This window comes from Melopsittacus undulatus, chromosome 7 (genome assembly GCF_012275295.1).
Source record: "Melopsittacus undulatus isolate bMelUnd1 chromosome 7, bMelUnd1.mat.Z, whole genome shotgun sequence".
Taxonomy (NCBI): domain Eukaryota; kingdom Metazoa; phylum Chordata; class Aves; order Psittaciformes; family Psittaculidae; genus Melopsittacus; species Melopsittacus undulatus.
Window position 1 is genome coordinate 26,832,336 of NC_047533.1, and position 20,658 is coordinate 26,852,993.

The 20,658-nt window shown below is 39.3% G+C and overlaps 1 protein-coding gene across 2 annotated transcripts in view; it reads right to left on the minus strand.

Moving 5' to 3' along the window:
* Positions 1-12,358: 12,358 nt before the first annotated feature.
* GABRA4 (gamma-aminobutyric acid type A receptor subunit alpha4) overlaps positions 12,359-20,658 on the minus strand; it is a 38,709-nt gene continuing 30,409 nt past the window's right edge. For both annotated transcript variants that reach the window (XM_034064573.1, XM_034064572.1), the window contains exon 9: positions 12,359-12,892. In XM_034064573.1, coding sequence (XP_033920464.1) covers positions 12,359-12,892 — 534 coding nt within the window. The remainder of the gene's footprint in view (positions 12,893-20,658) is intronic.

A 20,658-nucleotide genomic window follows, 5' to 3' on the forward strand; every position in this document is an offset into this window, starting at 1 on the left:
GCAAAATTTCTAGTTGCTTTCAGCATGGGACTAAATTCTTTTTACAGGAAGAGTTCTGACTTGCATAAAACCTGATCCTAGCATCCACTGAAGCCAATGGCAACTTTCCTTGGATGTTTAGCATGTGTAGCCTAACAGCAGAATTCCCCACCTAACCAATACAAGTGCCATTAATAAAACATGGGATGTGGGGCAGCATAATGCCATACAGCATTAAGTGGCAGCAGCAGCACATACGACAAATTTGTGCATCAGACTTAAAAAGTACAGCCACAGCAGCCAGGAGAAAAGGACAGAGTCTCCCAAATCTAGGAACTAGCTGTGGCTGTCAAACAGCAGATTTCTTGGCATCAACATCTGTGCCTGAAGCAAGCAGCAATTACAGCACTTTGCAGTTCTGTAAGCCATTCTGACAGCTCCCATCTCAGCCTGCAAAAAGATTTGAAGGTTCCAGCCACACTTAGCAGTAGAGGTGAGGGTGCCCCACTCCTTGTCTTGCACAGGCAATCACACACACCAAAATGATTTTTCCATACATCTCCCTCTACACGTATTTAGTGCTAGGCATTTTTCATCCTTACTGAAACACAGTTTTTGCAAGTCTGCCTTTAAATGCATGTAAGCTTTACCAAGCCCAAGCACAGAACATTAGAAAATCATTTTAAGTCACGTAAAGAAACAGAGCAGCTGACAACTGGCCTGTTGTCAGATAAGGCAAGAAGTGGTGTTCCATTACCTCACAGCAATAAAAAATAAAATTCAATTAAAAAAGAGAGAGAATAAAGTGGGCACTGATAGTATGTGTATTATTTGTTTCTGCTGCTGGGAGAGGCACTGCAATTTATTTAGTTTTTAACTTGTTAACATAATGACAAATCTTGACAATGATATAGCAGTAGACTGGTGTGCCATCTTAATACAATACAATATTATTCATCATATTGCTGATTAAACCCATCCCTTTTTCTATCTTATATAAAGCATCAGGTTGATTGATTCACTTAGCTAACATCATCAATGTTCCAGCAATAACTGCAGGAGGATCCATCTCAAAGTTTACTATACTCCTTGTTTTCCTGCTTCAGGCCACAATTAGAAAGACAACTGTTTAAGAACTCTCACAATTGTATTTTATTTGACATCAGCAATATACACTGGAGTATAATAGGAACAATTTTTTGCACAATCTTTCTTGCAAGATGGATTTATTTTCCAAATACATAGATGTTCATAATACAGGAAGGTAACACTTAAGCTGCACAATAGCAAAACAAGTTGACAGCTATCAAACCACCTTTTAAGTTTGTTAGTATAGTCAGGTGACCAGCATTGAATAGATACATTCAGACAATTTAGTTAACCTCTGATTCTTCCAATCCTCCCAGCCACATTGTTCTATGCAACAAAAATGTGCGTGAAGAATAGGGTAAAGAAATATAACTCCAAGGTTCCCCTTGCTTTGATTTCCTTTCAGATTTTCCCCCTGTATGAGTTAATACAAAGGGATAAACATCAGAATTTAGTGTGGCACAGAAACTCTTGCAACATGCATCTAGGACAGGTCACATATTGCAGTAGTAAACCACTGACAGAGAAGACAGAGGATTTAGGACTTTCCCAAGAGGGTGTTCAAGGAGTATTTCTACTGTGCTGCCTTAGTGTGCATTTCCTGCATGCCATGGCTTTTACAGAAAACAAAATATAAAAATACTTCAAGGAGCTTTATATTTTTCACTGGGAATACTCCTTCCAATTTCTTACAGCCTAAGCTTAAACTCAAATGCTTTGGTTGCAATTGACAGGGCTTCACAGGAAATTAAAAGCTTACAGTCAATTAAAATACCAGTAAATACCATCTTCTTGTTTTATTTAGGGTTTTTTTCAGCTTAAAAACTCCCTTTTTCTTTTGTCTCCTCAGGTGGTATGGCTATTAAACTTTTAATTAGCACAGAAGTTAGCATCTCCTAGCCTGCCTCTCTGACCACTGGGAGTTGAGGGAGAGAGAAAAAGGATGTTCCACATCATTTGTTAGATAGACTAATTTTAACAGCTCAAATAAGTTCCTCAGCAATTTGGAATACCAGAACTGGCAGGATTAGCAGAGCTCAAAACCTGAAGGTAAAGGTGAGGAGAAACAGGAACTTGAGGCAACTATTAGGGAGCTTATCTATTGTCAGCACGTAAACACTGTGCAGCCAGGCTTTTAACATACTGTTGCTACTCTGTATTTTTGCTAGTGATGCAACACTCTTCACATGCATTCAAGTCAAATGGTACCACAGAATGAGTGGGCACTGCTAGTATGCATCCAGAAAATCTAGAAACCAAGATATCTTTTGTCTGCTCTAAAACTGACTTGTATTTCAAGTATCCAAAGTGTTTTCTGACTCTGTGCTAATGCTGGAGCTTGAAACCTGTGCAACAATCTTTAAAACCACTGCTTCAGTACTCCAACCCTACGCACACTGCACCTCACTGCTTGGCTATCAGGTTTTATCTGCCACCAGCATAGGGACATGCCCTCCCACTGCCCACGCTCTGCTGTCCACCCTGGCGATGCTCAGCGCAGAGAGAGCCTGCAGCCAAGCAAAAGGCATGTGAAAACCTCACCATACCATCCCAGTGGCTGCCACCCCCCACCTTGATGCAAGCTAAGAGAGCAAAGCCAAGAACAGGTCCAGAATGAATCCAAATGGTGCAAAAGTAGCAGGACATGCTTAAGTGTGTTTCTAGATTGTACACTTCAGGGTTTTTAAAATAGCTACTGAGCAGCTTTTAAGCCTAATTCAAGTCTCATGTCTTACCTCAGCAAAAGGGGTAATGGTCTCCAGCCTCAGTGGTTCTTACCCGCAACTGGGATTACCTTCTTCTGCTGAACAGGTTGCTCCATCAGGACTAAATTTAGACCTACAAACCCACGCTTCTAACTCAGCAAGGCTAGCACTTACCAAGTGCTCTCCTGACTCGACTGGTGAACTGAACCTAAAAATTCTTAGGTCTTGATGGAAAAGGCTGTACTCCCCCCATGGAACAGCAGAGGGACAACCTGAAAGTGTATAGGGAAACTGTTAACTCATGTACTTCATAAGAACAATTGAAAGTATGAAGATCAAAGAAGGTCTTTTCTTTACTCACATGTTTTCTCTTACCTAATTTCACCATATTTATGCATATGATATCCAGGTAGGAAGTGAGAAGCAGCCTTTTAAATCTGTCTACAAGACTATCCCACCTTGTTTATGCACAATCATCTCATTCTCCAAAGAAAAAAAAGAAATACAACCCATGTCTTTATGGAATGGGTACTGAATATTACACAACTAAGCACCTTTCTCACAATGACATATATTAACTAGCTTATTAACTAGAAAATCCACATGCATTCGTGTCTTACCTTACTAAGTGAAAGGGCTACAAATAAAATTCAGAGAAAAATTCAGCTTGATTTTCTACTTCACAAAGACACAGCAGAATGGATAAATGAGCAGCAAAGAGTAAACCCCTTTTCCAATGTTTAAGCTACAGGAGAAGTGGTAAGAGCATAATAATACCTACGAAAGATCAGTGACGCTGTCTGCTTCTGGGAAGGCCCACTAACTGCTGGCATGAGACTGTGGGTACTTGCCAGCTATCAGCACTAAGCATGCTCTGTTTCATTACCATATGTGTACTTGTAATTCCCATCATGCTCCATATCAGAAAATTTAACAGACACACAAAAAGACAAGACTGCAATACACCTTTTTCCTCGCTGGGGATGTTCAGTGCTGTTTAGTGGGCATCAGCAGGGCTGAGTTGAAGGAAGAATCAGACTGAAGATCAGCTTCAGCCTGCTCTATTTTGTACTCTAAGAAAGCATTTTTCATCCCACCCCCAGTGACCCAAGGACACTGATGCCCCATGTTACAGCTTAGAGGCACAGCAACGTGGATGCTTCCTAGCAGGCAACAGCTGCTAGCTCACATCTCTCCAGCTTCCCAGTCACCGCATCAGAAACCTTAGGACAGATTAACTGTGATGATCCTCAGGCAGGATTCCCAGTTGGTGTTGAATTCCACATTGCACTCAGCTGGTGCCTAAGCTTCCTATTTGGAAAAGAGTTTAGCTGGCATTTTCATAAGTGGCTTAATCCAATATAAGATCTGCAGTGTGTCTGAAAGTGGCAGTCTCCTCACTCTCCTTCCTCCCCTCTATTTCTGACCATAGATTCCTGCCTTTTCCCACGTCAGCAACATAAAAGCCTTCATGGGCTTAGTGGGTTACAAACAAGCTGTAGTACTTATCAGATTATCAGAAATGATCAGAAAAAAGCTCCCATGAATTCAGGTACAGGAATGAAGTCTTCAGATTTAGTAGGAAGGCATGATGCTTCCAAAAACTGACTGTTGATGTAACGAAAGCTTTTTTCTCACATTCTCCCCCCCCCCATAACTGAATAAAAACAGAAGTAGCAATCTCTGTATTCAGTCTTTTAAACACAAAGCAAGTTAAATGCTAAAAGCTTCAAAGTGCTTCATTACTTTGAATATTAAATTACCGAAAATTAAATATATGAAGTCCAGAAAGAGAAAATTGTTACTGTTTACATATTTGGTTGAGAAATTCTCTGAAACAGTGGGAAACAGTAGCACTTAAAAAACTCAATTTTCTTCCTTTACCATTTTGTCTCCTAATTCTTCTTGGCTGGCGATGAAATATCCTTTTTAAATGAAAACAACTTCAATGGAACACAAATGTTTCTAAGAGGACATTAGCAACTTATTTTCTTTATTACTTTCTCATTATATTTATAATGAAGAAATAATTATTTCTAGGCTGTTTCCTGCCAGATGCTGTTCTAGTACCTCTAATAGGACATATCTTAAAATAACTGCTCGGTAGCAAGAAACTAAATTTTTCGTTCTTACTCATGTTTTCCTTTCTCTTCCTCTTCTCTCTCTTCAAGTAACTTCATTGATTTGAGCTCTTTCATAAATTCTGGCCTGCTTATATTTTTTTCCTCCATTATTTGCTATTGAGGTAATTCATAAAATCACCTTTATGGAGGAAAAATGACTGCAGAGCACACCTGATGTTCAAAAAAGGCAGAGAGTACCTCTGTTTTAATGCCAATGGAGGCAGGATGAGAATCCTCAGGCTGTTTCACACCAGCTCAAAACATTACTCCTCACCACTTTGTACCAGCACTAAGACAAGGAACCAGATCAGAGAACTGATCCCGCTGGCAACTAACCAGCCAAAAGACCAGCCAAACTTGGCTTTTTAGCTAGACAAGTTATTTCAGCCAGCTCACCATGATCACACAAATACTTCTCCCCACACAATGCAAGACAGCAAGGAAGAAGGTGGCAGCACTATATTCAGATTCATCAGTAATATAGTTTTATGGTGGAGTAATCACAGTCTTAAAAAAAAACCAAACCAAAACCAAAACCAGAAAATCCCCCATAGATTCTGCTGGCGGTCTGTCTGGAGCAGGCTGCCTCAGCAGATAGTGGGACATAAGCCAGCTCCAATCCAGAAGCCTCTTAAGGCAACCTTGCCCCGAATCCTGCCCTGCTTAAAATGCTTCATGACCCCTTCAAATAAGGGTTAAATACTCAAGGCCAGGATTTTGCACAAGCGGATTCATTTTCCCACGAATATGCTGCTGGTATTGATTTGCAAAGGCATGCGTTGATGAAACAAAAGAATATTTTCACTGTAATTCTACAAGAACTCCAGTTATCCGAAACTCCTCAAATCTTCACCACACCTCCAGTGCCAGAGAATGCTGCCAAAAAATTAATAAGAAATGGTTCCATGTACCTATGGAGTCATCTGTTTATGAAAAGTATATTATTCAGTTGACAACCTGGTATATATGAAATGAAAAAGAGATTTCCAACCTTGCAAATGTAAAGCAGACTATAAAGTTACTGTTTGTAATAAGGTTAACTATCTCATACTTTGAAAGCACTTTGAAAAAATACCTGTACACGGTCTTGACTTCTGAGTCCTCCATCATTGTGCATCTTTACATACCATGGAGATGAGTCACCAGCACAAGATGATGAGGGAAAGTACAGCAGTACTCAACTATATTTTGTAATGCACTGAGTTCAGAGGTTCAACTGAGTGCTGTCACCTGATTCTTCTATCAAGCCCCAGTTGAGGTTTTTCCCATGGATGAAAACATATTCACAAATGATTACTATTTCCTTAAATTCTTCTCTATGCCCTCGGATCATTCATAGAGTGCTATGTCAGTTAACAGCAACATGGATGCAACATTCAAAAAAACACAGCACAAAGGTTGAAGGCACTCAACAACAGCAAGACCACCAGCAGGAAATAACATAGATTTTTGTGCTAGTTGAGGGTTAATTCAGTAGTTCTGTATTTTTGCTCAGGACCTTTTTCTTGAAAATACAGATATGAAGATAATAAAAAAGATACTAAAAATAAAAAATAAAAGAAAAATTACCTACCTCACATGGTGCTTTCCATCCAAAAAGGAAATCTTCCAAAACAAGACTGCTTGTAACTGCGTCTTGAGCCTGCTTCCCTTACAATTCAGGGAATTCATATTATTTGAATGGATACATACATATGCATGCATCCAGGCTGCAATCACATTAGTATTTTAAATGCTAAAACTATGCTATTATATAAAAAGAGCATTCAATAGTTGATGGGAATTTGGATGGTTTTCTAAAAAGGAAATCTCCAAGGCTTTTTATTTTTCCTGCTGTTATTTTTATTTTAAAGAAGCCATCATACTCTCAGTTCCTCTTGCACAAGAGAAATGAAAATAGAATATAACAAAAAAAAATTAGTGAACTGAAGTGGATAGGGACTGGTTTGCTTTCAAGTCCTTTCTAGTGGAATAAAAAGCATAAGTCTGAGATATATGTAGATGTACTACGTTACGGTCTAGAAGGCCCTGCTAGTCAATTCTGAAGTAAATGCCTACTGCATTGTCTAATTCATGTGAAAACAAGGTATGTTTTACAAATTCTACCAATTTTACAATAACTGCATTTTTCGTTCCCTCCAGTTAAAACAACAGTACATAACATTAGCAAAGAGAGATCTTTATAGTGTGCTCTGTACTTCACACTACTCTCACTTGCTTGGGATGTGGCAAACACTTTCAGAGTCTGATTTACTCAGAACATGCTGAAACTGCTCACCACACGTTTCATCCAAAAAGGCTACATTTTGACTCTGACGGGGGACCTACAAATTAAGACTGTACAAATTAACGCAATCAGACTCTTTCAAAATGGTGCATTTTTCTGTTCAAAGTGTTCAAACTTCCTGTTCAAAGTGCATTGAAGTTAATGAGAAATACCTATTGATTTCAATGGATACCTGTACACATCCTTATAACAACATAAATATAAGTAACTTTCCTTAAAACCACACAGTGAAAGAAATATAAAGTCTTGAAAAAAATGGTGAGAAAAGATGCTATTGTCATTTAACTGGTTTCTTTTTTTTTTTTTCCTGTATTTCTTCCTAGTTTGGGGGGATTGGGGATGTGGTTTATACTGACCTCCATGAGGCTATATAGCTTTTGGATTTTCACTAAGTAAGAAATCTTATTTATGGAGTTTTGCTCCTCCAACTTTATGCTGTTTCACTTTATTCTTGTCAGACTATGAAGAGAAGCCCTCCTGTTCTCCCACCTTCTGCTGACCTGCACAAACTTACTGCTACATAGTTATGCAATGCTCCTACAACTTTGATCATCCTTGGCTTTATCAGAAAACATTATACTTCACCTAGGCTTCTCAACACCTCAGTTGCCATTTTCCTAATCTGTTATTAAATGCTGGGATTAAATAAAATCAAGAGCAAATTTTTGTCAGCTGTCTGTACTGCAGTTTGCAACAGTCAGTGCTAGCCACACAACACCTACCTATTTTAGTGCAGTCAAGCCTATTGACAAGTCCCAGGAAGACAAGAAAGGACTCACCAAGACTTCTTTCTTCCTAAAACTTTTGGGTCAAGCAAAAGTTCTGGAGCACAGTATGCAAAGTCCATCATCTACTCTGCTTTCTAAACAGATCTCTTGGAAGCTTTGGGGATTTGGAGGGTGAGTGTGCTACAGCAGAAACCATGCTCCAGCTTTCACATTGAGCAAGATTCTCCTAGGAAATCTCCTGTAACACCTATGGCAAAATGTCTCAGGTGGCCAATATGGTCATTTCTTCCATTCTGGCCTTCCCTCCACTTCCAATAGCATAAGGAATATGGGAATGTTAGGCTTTGGATAAACTGTATATATATACACTGTATACTCTGATGTCCTCACATGGCATACAGACACTGTGCTAAAGCATAAGGTATACTTCAGCCAAATGATATACTTCAGCCAAATGATATACAGGAGACATGTAAGAAAATGGAAGGAGACAGAATCTGTGCATATTGAAAAGCTGAGTTCATCTGTTTTTTCTGTAGAAATACTGGTTATATCCAATTAAATACAGTTACTTGGTTTCCCCAATTTTTTTGCAAGGTCCATCCTGAATGATGAAAATTATAAGATGCCAAAGGGTATGTTTGAACATTCTGTAATCAATACCTTTTAGTTACTATTAACAGAAAAGCTTTAATCGTATTCCTTATTAAATTATTTACCTCTATCATTGAAATATCTTATGCTCCACTTGCCTGATCACAGGGTAATGTAGACTGGATGACAAAACAGCCTATAAAGTCTACTTGGTTTTCCCTTAAAAGACACATGGGAGAAGAAATGTGCTACCAATATCCATCTGATGGAGATGAGCCCATTTTATAGGAGGAGAAACATAATCCAGTTTTGTCAGTAAGCTTGAAGAGCTCAGGTCACCAAGGAGGGATGGAGTCTAGGCTTGCCACCTTGCTTAGCTTCATTATTTTCGTATTTGCAGTGAAACCTGTTAATAGCAGGCTAATAGAAATTTGACCTTGCTCACAATTGTCTATAAAATACACTTCAGTTCCCATGAAGGCAATCTCCCTCAATTTAATTTTTAACTGGTTCTCTCAAATGATTGTGCTAGTGGTTGGGGCTGCATCACTGCAATCTGTGGGAGTTTTGCTGTTGGTAACAATGTCTCCGAGGAAACAGCAGTCAGTGGAGATCTATCTCTGTTTCCTGGTAAGGTTTTTTGGCTTTCTATCCAGTTTCCTGTTGATTGAGATGACTTATCTGAAGGGTTTGGTTAGTTTTAAATCACTATGGTACTGTCAAAAAAGATTGTCTGATGTAGGCAATAGCAAATAATAAAAATAGATTCTGCAGAGTTCATCTCACACAGACCCATCCCTAGTTAATCATTTGGCCACTGAAATGACACCTGCAACATTCTCCCTTAGGATTTTAGTTAGCAGTGTTGAGTATTTGAGCTACTACCTTTAATGCAGATTTTGTTTGTGCTTCTGAATTACACAGTATTCAGAACCTGCCAGTTTACTGCAGGCTTTTCACTGTTTCTGATCACTCTACAAGGAGATTAAATATAATGAAGAGCAACTGTTAACAATAAATTCCTATTCACATTGTCCATAGGTACTTTGGAAAGCTAGTTACAATTGTTTTTTCATGCACTGTAACACAAAAATGTAGCACAGTACAATAAATTAGTCCTAGACTCATAATTAGATTTTTTTTTCTTAAAATCTCATTTTGAACACAGGCATTTAAATGTTGGAAGGTACTTCAGAAATAAACTGATGGGTTAAACCCAGATTTTCTTAGTGTGGTATCATTAAAAATTTCTTCCAAAATAGAAGGATATAAATATTTGGAATCTTTATTTTTTAATCCTTTTTTTTTCTTCTTTATAAGTCTTTAAAATGAAATGGGAACTCAAATGAATACAAACAGCACATTGAACCCTGAACCAGTGTTGATCCTATTGAACAATGCACTGAAAAAGCTGATTGTACAATCAGTATACAGGGATGGGTGGAAGGATGAGACAGCTGTTTCTAATGAGTTGTTCGAAGCTCTGCCTGAGAGAAATCATACTTGGTTTTTATCATAGAGGAAAACAGAGTAATTTCAGTAACTTATGGTGCAAATACTAGGTTCGAAACACAGCAGGCCATCATTCTTCATACGAGAAATATTCTCTCATTTGTGCAATTATGATCAATAATTGCCAGAGAAATAGCTTTGTTTCTTCTGGCTCAACAAAATAAACAAACAATCTCTTGTATACTGTTTTCTATTCTGACAATCTGAAATAATGCGATCAAATCAAGAAGCCGCTATAGCAACTAAAGATACAGCCAAAGATGCATACTACTGCAATTAGACACTTGCACAGGTGCTACATTTTCAGTTCGGTGCTGTGGCACATGTAATGGTTTTCTGAAGAGTGTTGCAATCACAGACTTCTTCTAGATGTAAAACACAAACAGGAACGGACCATACCTGGCCTTCTGAGAGCATCACTTAATCGAAGAACAGGTTAAGTAACTGCTTATACCACTATATCATAATAAAGTCACGTAAACATTCCACATCCTTATCATTCTATCATTGACAGCCCAATGCTATACATGAAATAGCAGCCTGAGATCCATACTACATGCAGGTCTTGCAGTGTCTCAGGTTGTGCAAGTTAAAGGTCATATTCTCAGCCATGAACTGGCTAAAAGATTTGGAGAGACGGAAAGAGGCACAAAAATATAGTCATAATTTCACCACTACAGAGTCTTTTTACTCTGATTCTTCTCCCAGCATAGTCTAGGGCAGTCTCATGCCTGCCCTCAAATGCCCCAGGTTCTTATGGCCTCCATCAGTCACTTTATTATTACCTTAGCACAAAAATCACTCGACACTTACCTGATCTGCCCCCAACATAAAACTTTGACCATAGGCCACCAATCTGCTATTCCAGTCAACTGAAGCCAAGGATTAGTCCAGACCCTTTAAAGACACAGCCAAATCACAGCTGAGAATTTGGCCTTTGATTTTTACATGTCACCTGCACAGAAGCACTAACTACTTGTCTAGCCAGATGGATCTGTACAAACATTTTCAGGTTTATTCCCAGTGTATCTTCCACCCATTCTCAGGAAAATAATATTTCTAACTAAGATTTCTATCAGGTTTAAACAATTCAATTCTTTAATAATTCCTGACTGCATATTGCAGTTTGAGCCACTAAGAAAAGAACTTCTCTATGCCATAGTTTAAGAGAAACAAATGGATCATAAACTTTTTATTCCTCAGGCTCCACCTAAAACCTTTATTTTCGTATTTCTGTCACAGCATTCTTCACAAAAAGGTGTCTCTCATTCACTCAAAGATGTGCCATGGGCACGCTCATCAAAGCATAGGAAAATCTGTTTTGCTCGATTTTGAAGCCACTTTTATAAACTGTTTTGAAAATTTAACTTGACACAAATATATATAAAGTGGGGGGCGGGGGGAAGTGAGGGAAGGAATATGTGTTCAAAGGAAATCAGAGGAAAGTAATTGAAAAATGGGGAGGGGGGTGTGATCCTAAACCCCAAAGCATCCAAAGATAGAACAAAAAATTCAAATAAAAAGTTGAACATTGTGGGCCTGGTCTTCATCTACCACAACTGATGTAATTTAGGAATAAAGCCACTCAAGCTGATCAACCAGGTCAAAGAAGAATCAACACTTAAGATTACCTTACCAAACCAAAGCTTCCAATTTTGAAAATTACACCAGATTTCAGATTTTACAAGGTTCACTCATTCTTATTTTGGGTGAGAATTTCCCAGGTTGCAATGCAAAATAATGCTTAGTAAAAATATACGGAGCTCTACAACTCCTTTGCATAACTTCTCTGGAGTTGCACTCTCCCAGGCTGGACTCTCTTTTCTTTTTCCACTGTTCATTTTCTTCCCCCCAGTCTGCCAATTTTAATCTAGCAGGGAAAGTCCTTTTTCTATCAAGCACTGTCAAAATATTCAGGACATGGACCTTGCACTCCAAGAATGCAATGCTCTGTCCATACAGCAGTGCTGGGTGCCTCAGGGATCTGAAATAATCAACATGCATATTTCTAGCAGTCAAGATGTGTTCCACTGCACACCTGTGCACCTCTGCCTTTGATTTGTTCCAGGTGCATGCTCCTCCCAAAGGCAAGTTTTGTGTAGCCAGAGTAGTCTGAAGAGAGTGATGGTTCACTGCTGGCTGAAGGGAGGAAGATAAATCTGTTACCCGTTACCCTGGTAGGAGTCAACTAATTATCCCCAATAACTCCAGCCTTTACAATGGGAAAGTAGCACACAGCTTTTATAAATAAGAATTATTGACCTTCTTTTAATAGTTTCAAAAGAAGAAACTCTGCATCAAATGTGAGTATAATTTAGGAACTACTACATAGCAGCAAAACTACATTAGACTTTCCGATTTTTCCATGGTATCCTTGGATAGATACACCACCCAGTAGACCATGTTAAATGCTCCGAAGGTAACAGGAAATAAAATGCGTGCATATTTGTCTATCTTACTCGTGCCAGAATGGGAGGCGGGGGGAGCAGGTGGTGTGACAGCAGATGGCTTTGCAGATCCTCCTAATGTATTAGGTGTGGTGGTCTGAATCTGCTCCAGTCTAGATCCAAGCAAGCGCTGAATGGAAGGGGATCCAGCTGTGGCATGCTGGGATACAAATCCAGTTAAAATTGGGGTAGAAGGAGGAGCTGGAGGGGTAGCTCTTGCAGAAGATAATGTCTCTGATGCATTGATCCGTGTGAAAGGGTTGGGACTTGATGCAGAAAGGGAATGGGGTGTAATGTCAGAAGACCCCTGAGCTACAGAGGGAGGCTGGATGGAGCTATGCCTTGTGTCAATTCGGCTCCCACCATCAGCTTCGGACTGTACTGTGGCATTTGTTCTTTTCCTCACATTTGAGTTGGCATCTGTACTCTGCAAAGTCAAAAAAAATACAACATACTAGTCATTCTTAAAATAAACACACAGAACCAAAGGAAACTTTATAATCAAGCACTATCAGAATAATACTCACAAATATAACCAATAGCTCCATCCTGAAGCACAAAGATACCATGTGGTCATGAAAATAGATTTATTAGCATATAAAGTGATAAAAAAGAGTTTCTTTTACCTGTGGCTGAATACCAGGGTGAACACACCCAATGCATCATATGCCATGTGATGTGGTACCTATGTAAATTCAGTATCATGAAGCTAAGGATTCTTGCACTAGAGTCCAGGTTTGGTTTTTTTCTTATTTCCAGGCTTATTCTCAGAACAAAATTCTCTGATGTTTACCTATTTTCTCATGATATAAAAATATTCTAGAGGCAATTTACCACCATGATGGTTTAGTTATGGCTTATATCTCCAGAAAAGTAACTACCATATATAAGGAACTCTAGCCTGTGTTCTAGAGTAGATGCTATTAAAATGCAAATATTTATAAGACCAAGTTACCACGCTGCAGCTCTTTCAGAAATAAAGACAGTGCTTTTTCACATCAAACACAGGCAACAAATTCTCCAGCTGTAATTGCTATAGTGAGTAAACCAGTCTTTCATCAACTACACCTTTCCATTAATTAAACTAAGAAAAGTGGTAAATTCTCCATCACTTGATGTCTTCAGGCAAGTCTGGATGTCTTCTGAAAAATACATTTAAGCCAAATAGTACTTATTAGGCTGGATGAGAAACTGAAAGACAGACAATAAGTACAGATGGAAAATCCAGCAGAGTAATATTTTACTGACTTCTGAGAGTGGAACTCCAGCTCTGCCATTCTTCTCTGTATCTAAGAGAAAGCCTAACATCTCTTGAACCTCCTTTTGGAAGGGTACCTGAAGACCACTCTTTTGAACCTTCAGCCCTGCAAGTAAACTATTATATAATACATATTATATTTTAAATATAATACTTGAATATATTTTGTGCAAAGACTCACTGCTTTCCAAAACACAAAGATATAATGCAGGTAGAGTACTGTCCAGGTTCAGCTTTAACCATGACTGGTACATATACACAATAGCAGCAATACAGGTCTAAATACAGGGAGAACCAAATAATCACTTGTTATAGATCACAAAAAAAAATCACATTTTGCACCTCTCTAATGATACTGTTCCCAAGTATTGCTCTGCAACACAAGTACTGTGCCTTTGGCTCTCCTTCCTTTCACCCCTACCAGAGAACCCTGACAAAGCTCACAGCACAAGGAAAAGGGAGAGGAAGTGGGCAATGATTTCTTTCTCTCCTTCATCCAACAGCAATTCTCTCCAGCTAAGTGCCAGAGCAGTAATGGAGAACAGCCCAGGTGTTACTCAAGGTACTAACACCATGAGAAGTGAGTAGTGAGATGAGTAACAATCAGGTCTGTTTGCTGCATCAGTTGTGCTTAGCTGCTTTGATCAAAGAAACAGAGAGATGGAGCTGAGAAAAAAAATTGAAAAAAAAAAAATTAAAAAAAAAAATCAAATCACTGGACATCTCCAGTACTCCCACCATGGTCAGAATGCTGGTCCCACATCCTGTTAATTGCAGTACAAATCAGTCATTGGCAATACTGCTGGCCTGAATTTATCTGAAGCTGTCATAGCTATATGCCAGTTCATGGCTGATGTATTTGTCAGCTCATGGTTGATAGATGAAAGAATTCCTCTTAAGTTTCACTTAGCTTTCCTTCCTGCATAGAAGCATGTCAATCCCTTTTATTTATTTTTCTGCATCTGCAATCCAAAGAAGCAAAGGACTGGAATAAATGCCAGAGGAAACTGGATTTCCTGAAAGAAACACTAATTGTACTGTCTGAAAGAGAAGCCTGAGTCACTCTTGGGGAAGTGCAGAAGTACACACAGGTGTGCAATTTGGATACTTTCACACTAGGGTTGTTCCACACTAGGTTTCAAAACTGCTACATTGAAATTATAAAGCACAATCAGGACAGGAGTGAACTTATTCGAGACTTGGTAATACCTAGCAGAGTATTATGTGTTACTTGAAGGCTTGCAAAGCTAAGCAGGTGCAAGTCATTAATGTTCACTGTCCAAAACAATAGTTCTGTGCTATGGAGAAGCTGGTACTGGAGTCACTGACAGGAGAAGAGTTTTACCTTTTACATGCATCTCCTTGTTCAACTGGCTTTGCTCAGGTAAGATTCTCCCATCATAAAGTTCTCAAGCAGTGCCTGGTGAGCAAAAGTCCTTGAGCTGGAACAGGGATTGCAAAGTCGATCTGCACTGGAACTAAGACATGTCTCACTTCACTCCTGGTCTCTGCCTACATTAGCTTAGAGGTAGTGCCATTGCAGAAAAGTACCACACCTTCAGACACTCCAAGCCCATCCATAAAAGAGTGGTCCCAAGAACAGAACAGAGAACTGAATGAAGTTCTCAGATGCACCAATTCAATGCTCCTGCTCACTTGTACTGCAACCTGTTTTCAACAACCATCTCAGTGCATCATCAACCACAGACACTGGTAAGACAGACAGGTAACAGCCATGCTCATTCTCTCTTCACAGTCATCTTCATTTCTTTAGTGGAAACTTTTTTCCCCATTGATAAGTTTGCATAACATTTCCTCTTCCCCACTTCGGCCGTCTTCTAAGTGCCCAAATGAGACCTGTTGCTATATTTAATCCACTACTGATATCCCATTACAGTGCTTATTCTAAAATAAAATTGTATATATACACACATACACATATATATATATCACATCAAATGGTCAAAACATATAACTGCCTAGAACTCCACAGGGCATTCTCTTTCTTTCCACTGATACACAAAGCTTCCAATATTTCAGGTACCTTAAGATTAGAGAGAAACCCAGTTTCCTCGTAAGTATTACAATGTACACATAAAGCCCAAACAGATAACGTTGTAAGATAACACAACATACCACTGCATAACATGCCCTAAAAATATGGGTACTTACTTTTTTAATTCTCTTGAAACCACCTTTCATGTGCTCAGAACATGGAAATTAGAAATGTTATTTCTACCCCTACGTTGGAGATATTCAAGGCCTGCCTGGATGAGTTCCTGTGTGATGTACTCTAGGTTACCCTGCTCTTGCAGGGGGGTTGGATTAGATGATCTTTCACAGTCCCTTCCAACCCTTGAGATTCTGTGATTCTGTAATTCTAATGTGCTCTACAGAGAACATATCACTGCAACCTGTTTTTTCTTGCATAATGTAATTGTAATACCGTGGTTTTGTGTTCTTGAACTGAACCTTGCCCTTGAAACATACTGAAACATATACTGGAAAAAGCACATTCCATACAGAGATGCTACATTACACATAGAAAGGCAGGAGCTTTTGGCCAGTACTAGAGTAGCCCTGTTTACCATTAATACTCACTCTAACAGTGCTGGGAGCAACTTTAATATTGGACATAGAAAATCTCCTGGGTTGGTATTCAGTTTCAATACTTTACACACTCCACAAGGCCCTGCCTAAGGGGAACACATTCAAACTCCCATCCCCAGTGAGTTTTGCAGAATCAGCATGCAGCAGCAAATCAAGAGGCAGTCAGCCTGCCTCACTGCTTCCTTTTTTAACACAGCAGCTGTACTGTTCCCACTGTGAATAGTGAGTACCCAGCTCTGTGCCCTGTCAAACTGAGCAGAATGCACCCTCACTGCCAGGATGGATTCTCCAGCATATTGCCCACCACCTACCTTCCCTCATATAGCCTTTTCTTGCTCTTGCCTCATTCAAGCCTATATCATGACAATAGCTCACTCTCTGCCTTTGGGTGTCTCTCTTTTAGGTTTGTCTAGTGGAAAAGTTTCTAGCAAAAATTTTTGTTGGTGGCTGTATTCATACAATTCCTATATATTCCCCTAGTCCTCTTTTATAAATATAACTAATTTCTTCCTACATTAGTCTATTCCTTCTCTGTACTAATGCTATTGCACAACTCTACATCATCTGAAGATCAGTGCCAAGGTCACTAACAAAAAATATTAAACAAGTCTGATTCCACGGCCAAGCCTAAACAAACCAAATTCTATTGATATCAGCAGACATCAGGTTAAACAGTACATTGCAAAACATAACATTCAGTTTGTAATAAGCAAAACATTCCACACACACTTCAGCAATGCTGCATACCCCTAGCAAAAGGTTATTGTGATAATGGCAATCTGACCAACAAAATTATATACATATTTAAAGCATTTGCTGCCTTTGCAAAATTATTTTATTTAGTTTTTTTAAAACAACAGCAAGAAACACAAACCTACTGTCTATCAGCAGCTTTTAGTTGGGAGGCACTGTATTGGGTTTGCGTGGCAAGGTTTTGGTAGCAAGGGGGTACAGGGTTGGCTTCTGTGAGAAGCTGCTACAAGCTTCCCCAATGTCCAACAGAGCCAATACCAGCTGGCTACAAGACGCACTGCTGGCCAAAGCTGTGCCCATCATCAACAGTGGTAGTGTCTCTGGGATAATGTATTTAAAATAGGGAAAAACTGACTGCACAAGAGCAACTTCAGTCATATAGAGGAGTGAGAATGTGTGAGAGGAACAGCTCTGCAGACACCAGGGTCAGTGCAGAAGGAGGGGAGGAGGTGCTCCAAGCACCGGAGCAGATTCCCCCGCAGCCCATGGTGCAGACCATGGTGAGTCAGGCTGTGCCCCTGCAGCCATGGAGGTCCATGGTGGAGCAGAAACCCACCTGCAGGCCATGAAGGACACCATGCCAGAGCAGGGTAATACCCAAAGGAAGCTGTAATCTCATGAGAAACCCACACTGATGCAGGTTTGCTTCTGGACTTGTGACACCGCAGAGGACCCACTCTGGAGCAGTCTGTTCCTAAAGGACTGCATCCCATGGGAGGGATCCCATGCTGGAGCAGGGAAAGAATGTAAGGAGTCCTCCTCCTGAGGAGGACGAGATAATGTGTGATGAACTGAACAACCCCCATTCCCCACCCCCCTGCACTGTTGGCAGGTAGAAGGTATCAAACATCAGGTGTAAAGTTAAGCCTCGGAAGAAGGGAGGGGTGGGGGAAGATGTTTTAAGATTTGCTTTTATTTGTGTGATTGCCCTGCCCTGATTTGATTGGTAACAAATTAAACTAATTTCCCCAAGTTGAGACTGTTTTACCCATGATGGTAATTGGTGACTGATCTCTCCCTGTACTTATCCTGACTCATAAGCTTTTCAGTGTATTTTCTCTCCCCTGTCCAACTGAGGAGGACAGTGATAGAGTGGCTTTGGTGGGCTCCTGGCATCCAGCCAGGGTCAACACACCATAGGCACAAAACCAAGTAATAAAACATTAAAATCAAGTGGCAGTCAAATTATAGTGCAACCCAAGAAATGAAGGGATTATCCAACTAAAGATTCCTTTCTGAGTACAAGTCAGGAAACCACTCAATTATTCTGAGCTGACAGAGAGCTGCTGTGCTAGTCCAGATGGGACTCCACAGGAAGTACTGAGTCCATGTTTTTTTACATTCTCACTCTAGATTGAGAAAGAATCTGATTTTCTGGAGGCATTTCAGTGAGATTTTTGGGAGACATTTAGAATGGTGTAGCTCAGGAATGCAAAATGGGAACCTGGAAGTTACCATAAAACACAGCATATTCCAGCATGCAATGCCAGCCTTAATATATTTGGTAAAGATTGCCTTTCTATAAATACAACAACTTGCTGCTTACGTAAATGACGCCTCACCCTTCCTTTGAAGTATTTATCATTCTGACTTGGTCCAACCAACTCCACACTTCACAACCACTATGAAACCAGAAGCTGCAAGTACTTTGCTTTGCTTTACTCTCCTTCTAGTGGAAACCTTGCTATTCATTCTGCTAGGAGACTTCAGCCTCTGAACATTAACTGGCAGAAATACTATGGACAAAAGTTTCAAAATCCTGGGCAACCTGATGGCACAATTCCTGTCCATATATAGACAAAGTTCTCCAGAGCTCTGATAATAATTTAAGAATATATTCTTTACTTTAACTGTAGGACATCTTCATCAGATAAAGCTCTGTGGTTTGCTGGGATATATTAATACCAAGAGCGTACAGCACTGATCTCCTATTTGATTTTTAACAGCCAAAATTTGCAACAATGAAAGTTAAGTTTCAGCCTCCATGGGACTTCAAACATTTATCACCAAGATTTAGGGACACTAAAAGGTACAATATGCCAGAGGTAGATAGGTGAGTGCACTAAGAAAGCCAGTGAATTGATCAAACATTGAGAAATGCAGGCCCCAGTCTTTTCCAGAAGAGGTTGATAATCTCTCCTTCTTTCTATTCAAATGAATATTTCATTAGTCCATATAACTAAAAACCAAAACAAAACTCAAAAGTGAGTACAAGAGATGTAGAAAGCTCTCATCCTATGCACACTTTACTACAGAGGCAGAGGGGGGCATAGGATAGGAGGTTCAAATTCTGTCACATAAATTCCATCATACAGCATGCCCTATACAAAAGAGCTTTTGAAATATTTACTGTATTACAAAGTATAGAGATCTTTGTTAATTTTTGCATGGGTTTTAGCTTTAGAAGAACAGAAATAGAGAAAGATACATTCAGTACAAATTCTTCTTATTTAAAAAGTCATGATGTAAGACGCCCTTTTGCTAGTCCCAGAGCAGAATGTCCATTTTATTTGGCATGAAGATAGGATAACTAAACCAAACTCTTTGCAGGCATATGTAAAACATAGTAATTAACGATGTATCCTTCCCTTGACAAGTGGATTCACTTTTGCAATTGATCATGTGCAACTGACCACGAATAATATAATGAACGATGCTGTTAGTATACTTCAGGATAAATCTACATGATTTATTATCAAATACTGTGGCAGATTTGTGAAGCAAGTCTGATGGTCAACTTCTGTGATAGAATGTACAGAACAGAAAAACCTCTACAATTATCCTATTGCCAAAAATCAATTTATAGATCATATGCTTTTCCATTTAAGCTCAACTTTGATAGATACAGTTGTTTACTACTGCACTAAAATGATACACAAATATGATTCAATCTAAACTTTTCAATATTTAACAAGGTTTGCACACTATAAACAGCTGCTCACATAATGTGGAAATTCTGAAACTTTCTATAAGCCTATATAAGCCTTGGCTTGAGAAAAAAAAATAAAGAACTGGATTGTTTTGTATGTATTACCAGTTTTTGACAAGCAAGCCAATTTTGCACTTCAATGAAGTCAAGATTGCAAATTTAGCATGAACTGAAGTACTGTGCAGCAGCTGAGCTGAGATTCAGGGGAAAGGGATCATCAGCACAGCAATATACAATACTGAACTTACAAAGTCAGTCATCTCGTTACAGAACAGAGAGCTGGTAACAATCACAGTGCATATTCCCTATGATAAGGCCAACATGTAGTATGCCAAGTCCTGGGGAGAATGCAGCAATGATAAAAGTGATTACCAGGCGTCAGGTAGCTTCATCTTTAGGACTGTAATTTAAGAACGTAAGTACAGGGAACACTGCAAGCTGTGAGAAATTCTTGTGTTGGTACAGCCCTGCAGCACTCAAGAACATCTTTCTATAGCCTGTTAGTGCTCGACATAACAGCTTTAAATCAGTCTCTGCAATTTTAAATTGCTTCATAGTTAGGGATGTAATTCAAAATAAGTGGTTCCTACTGCCTAAGCTAACAGACAGTAACACTCAGCACTGAAAATCCCCTTCATAAGCT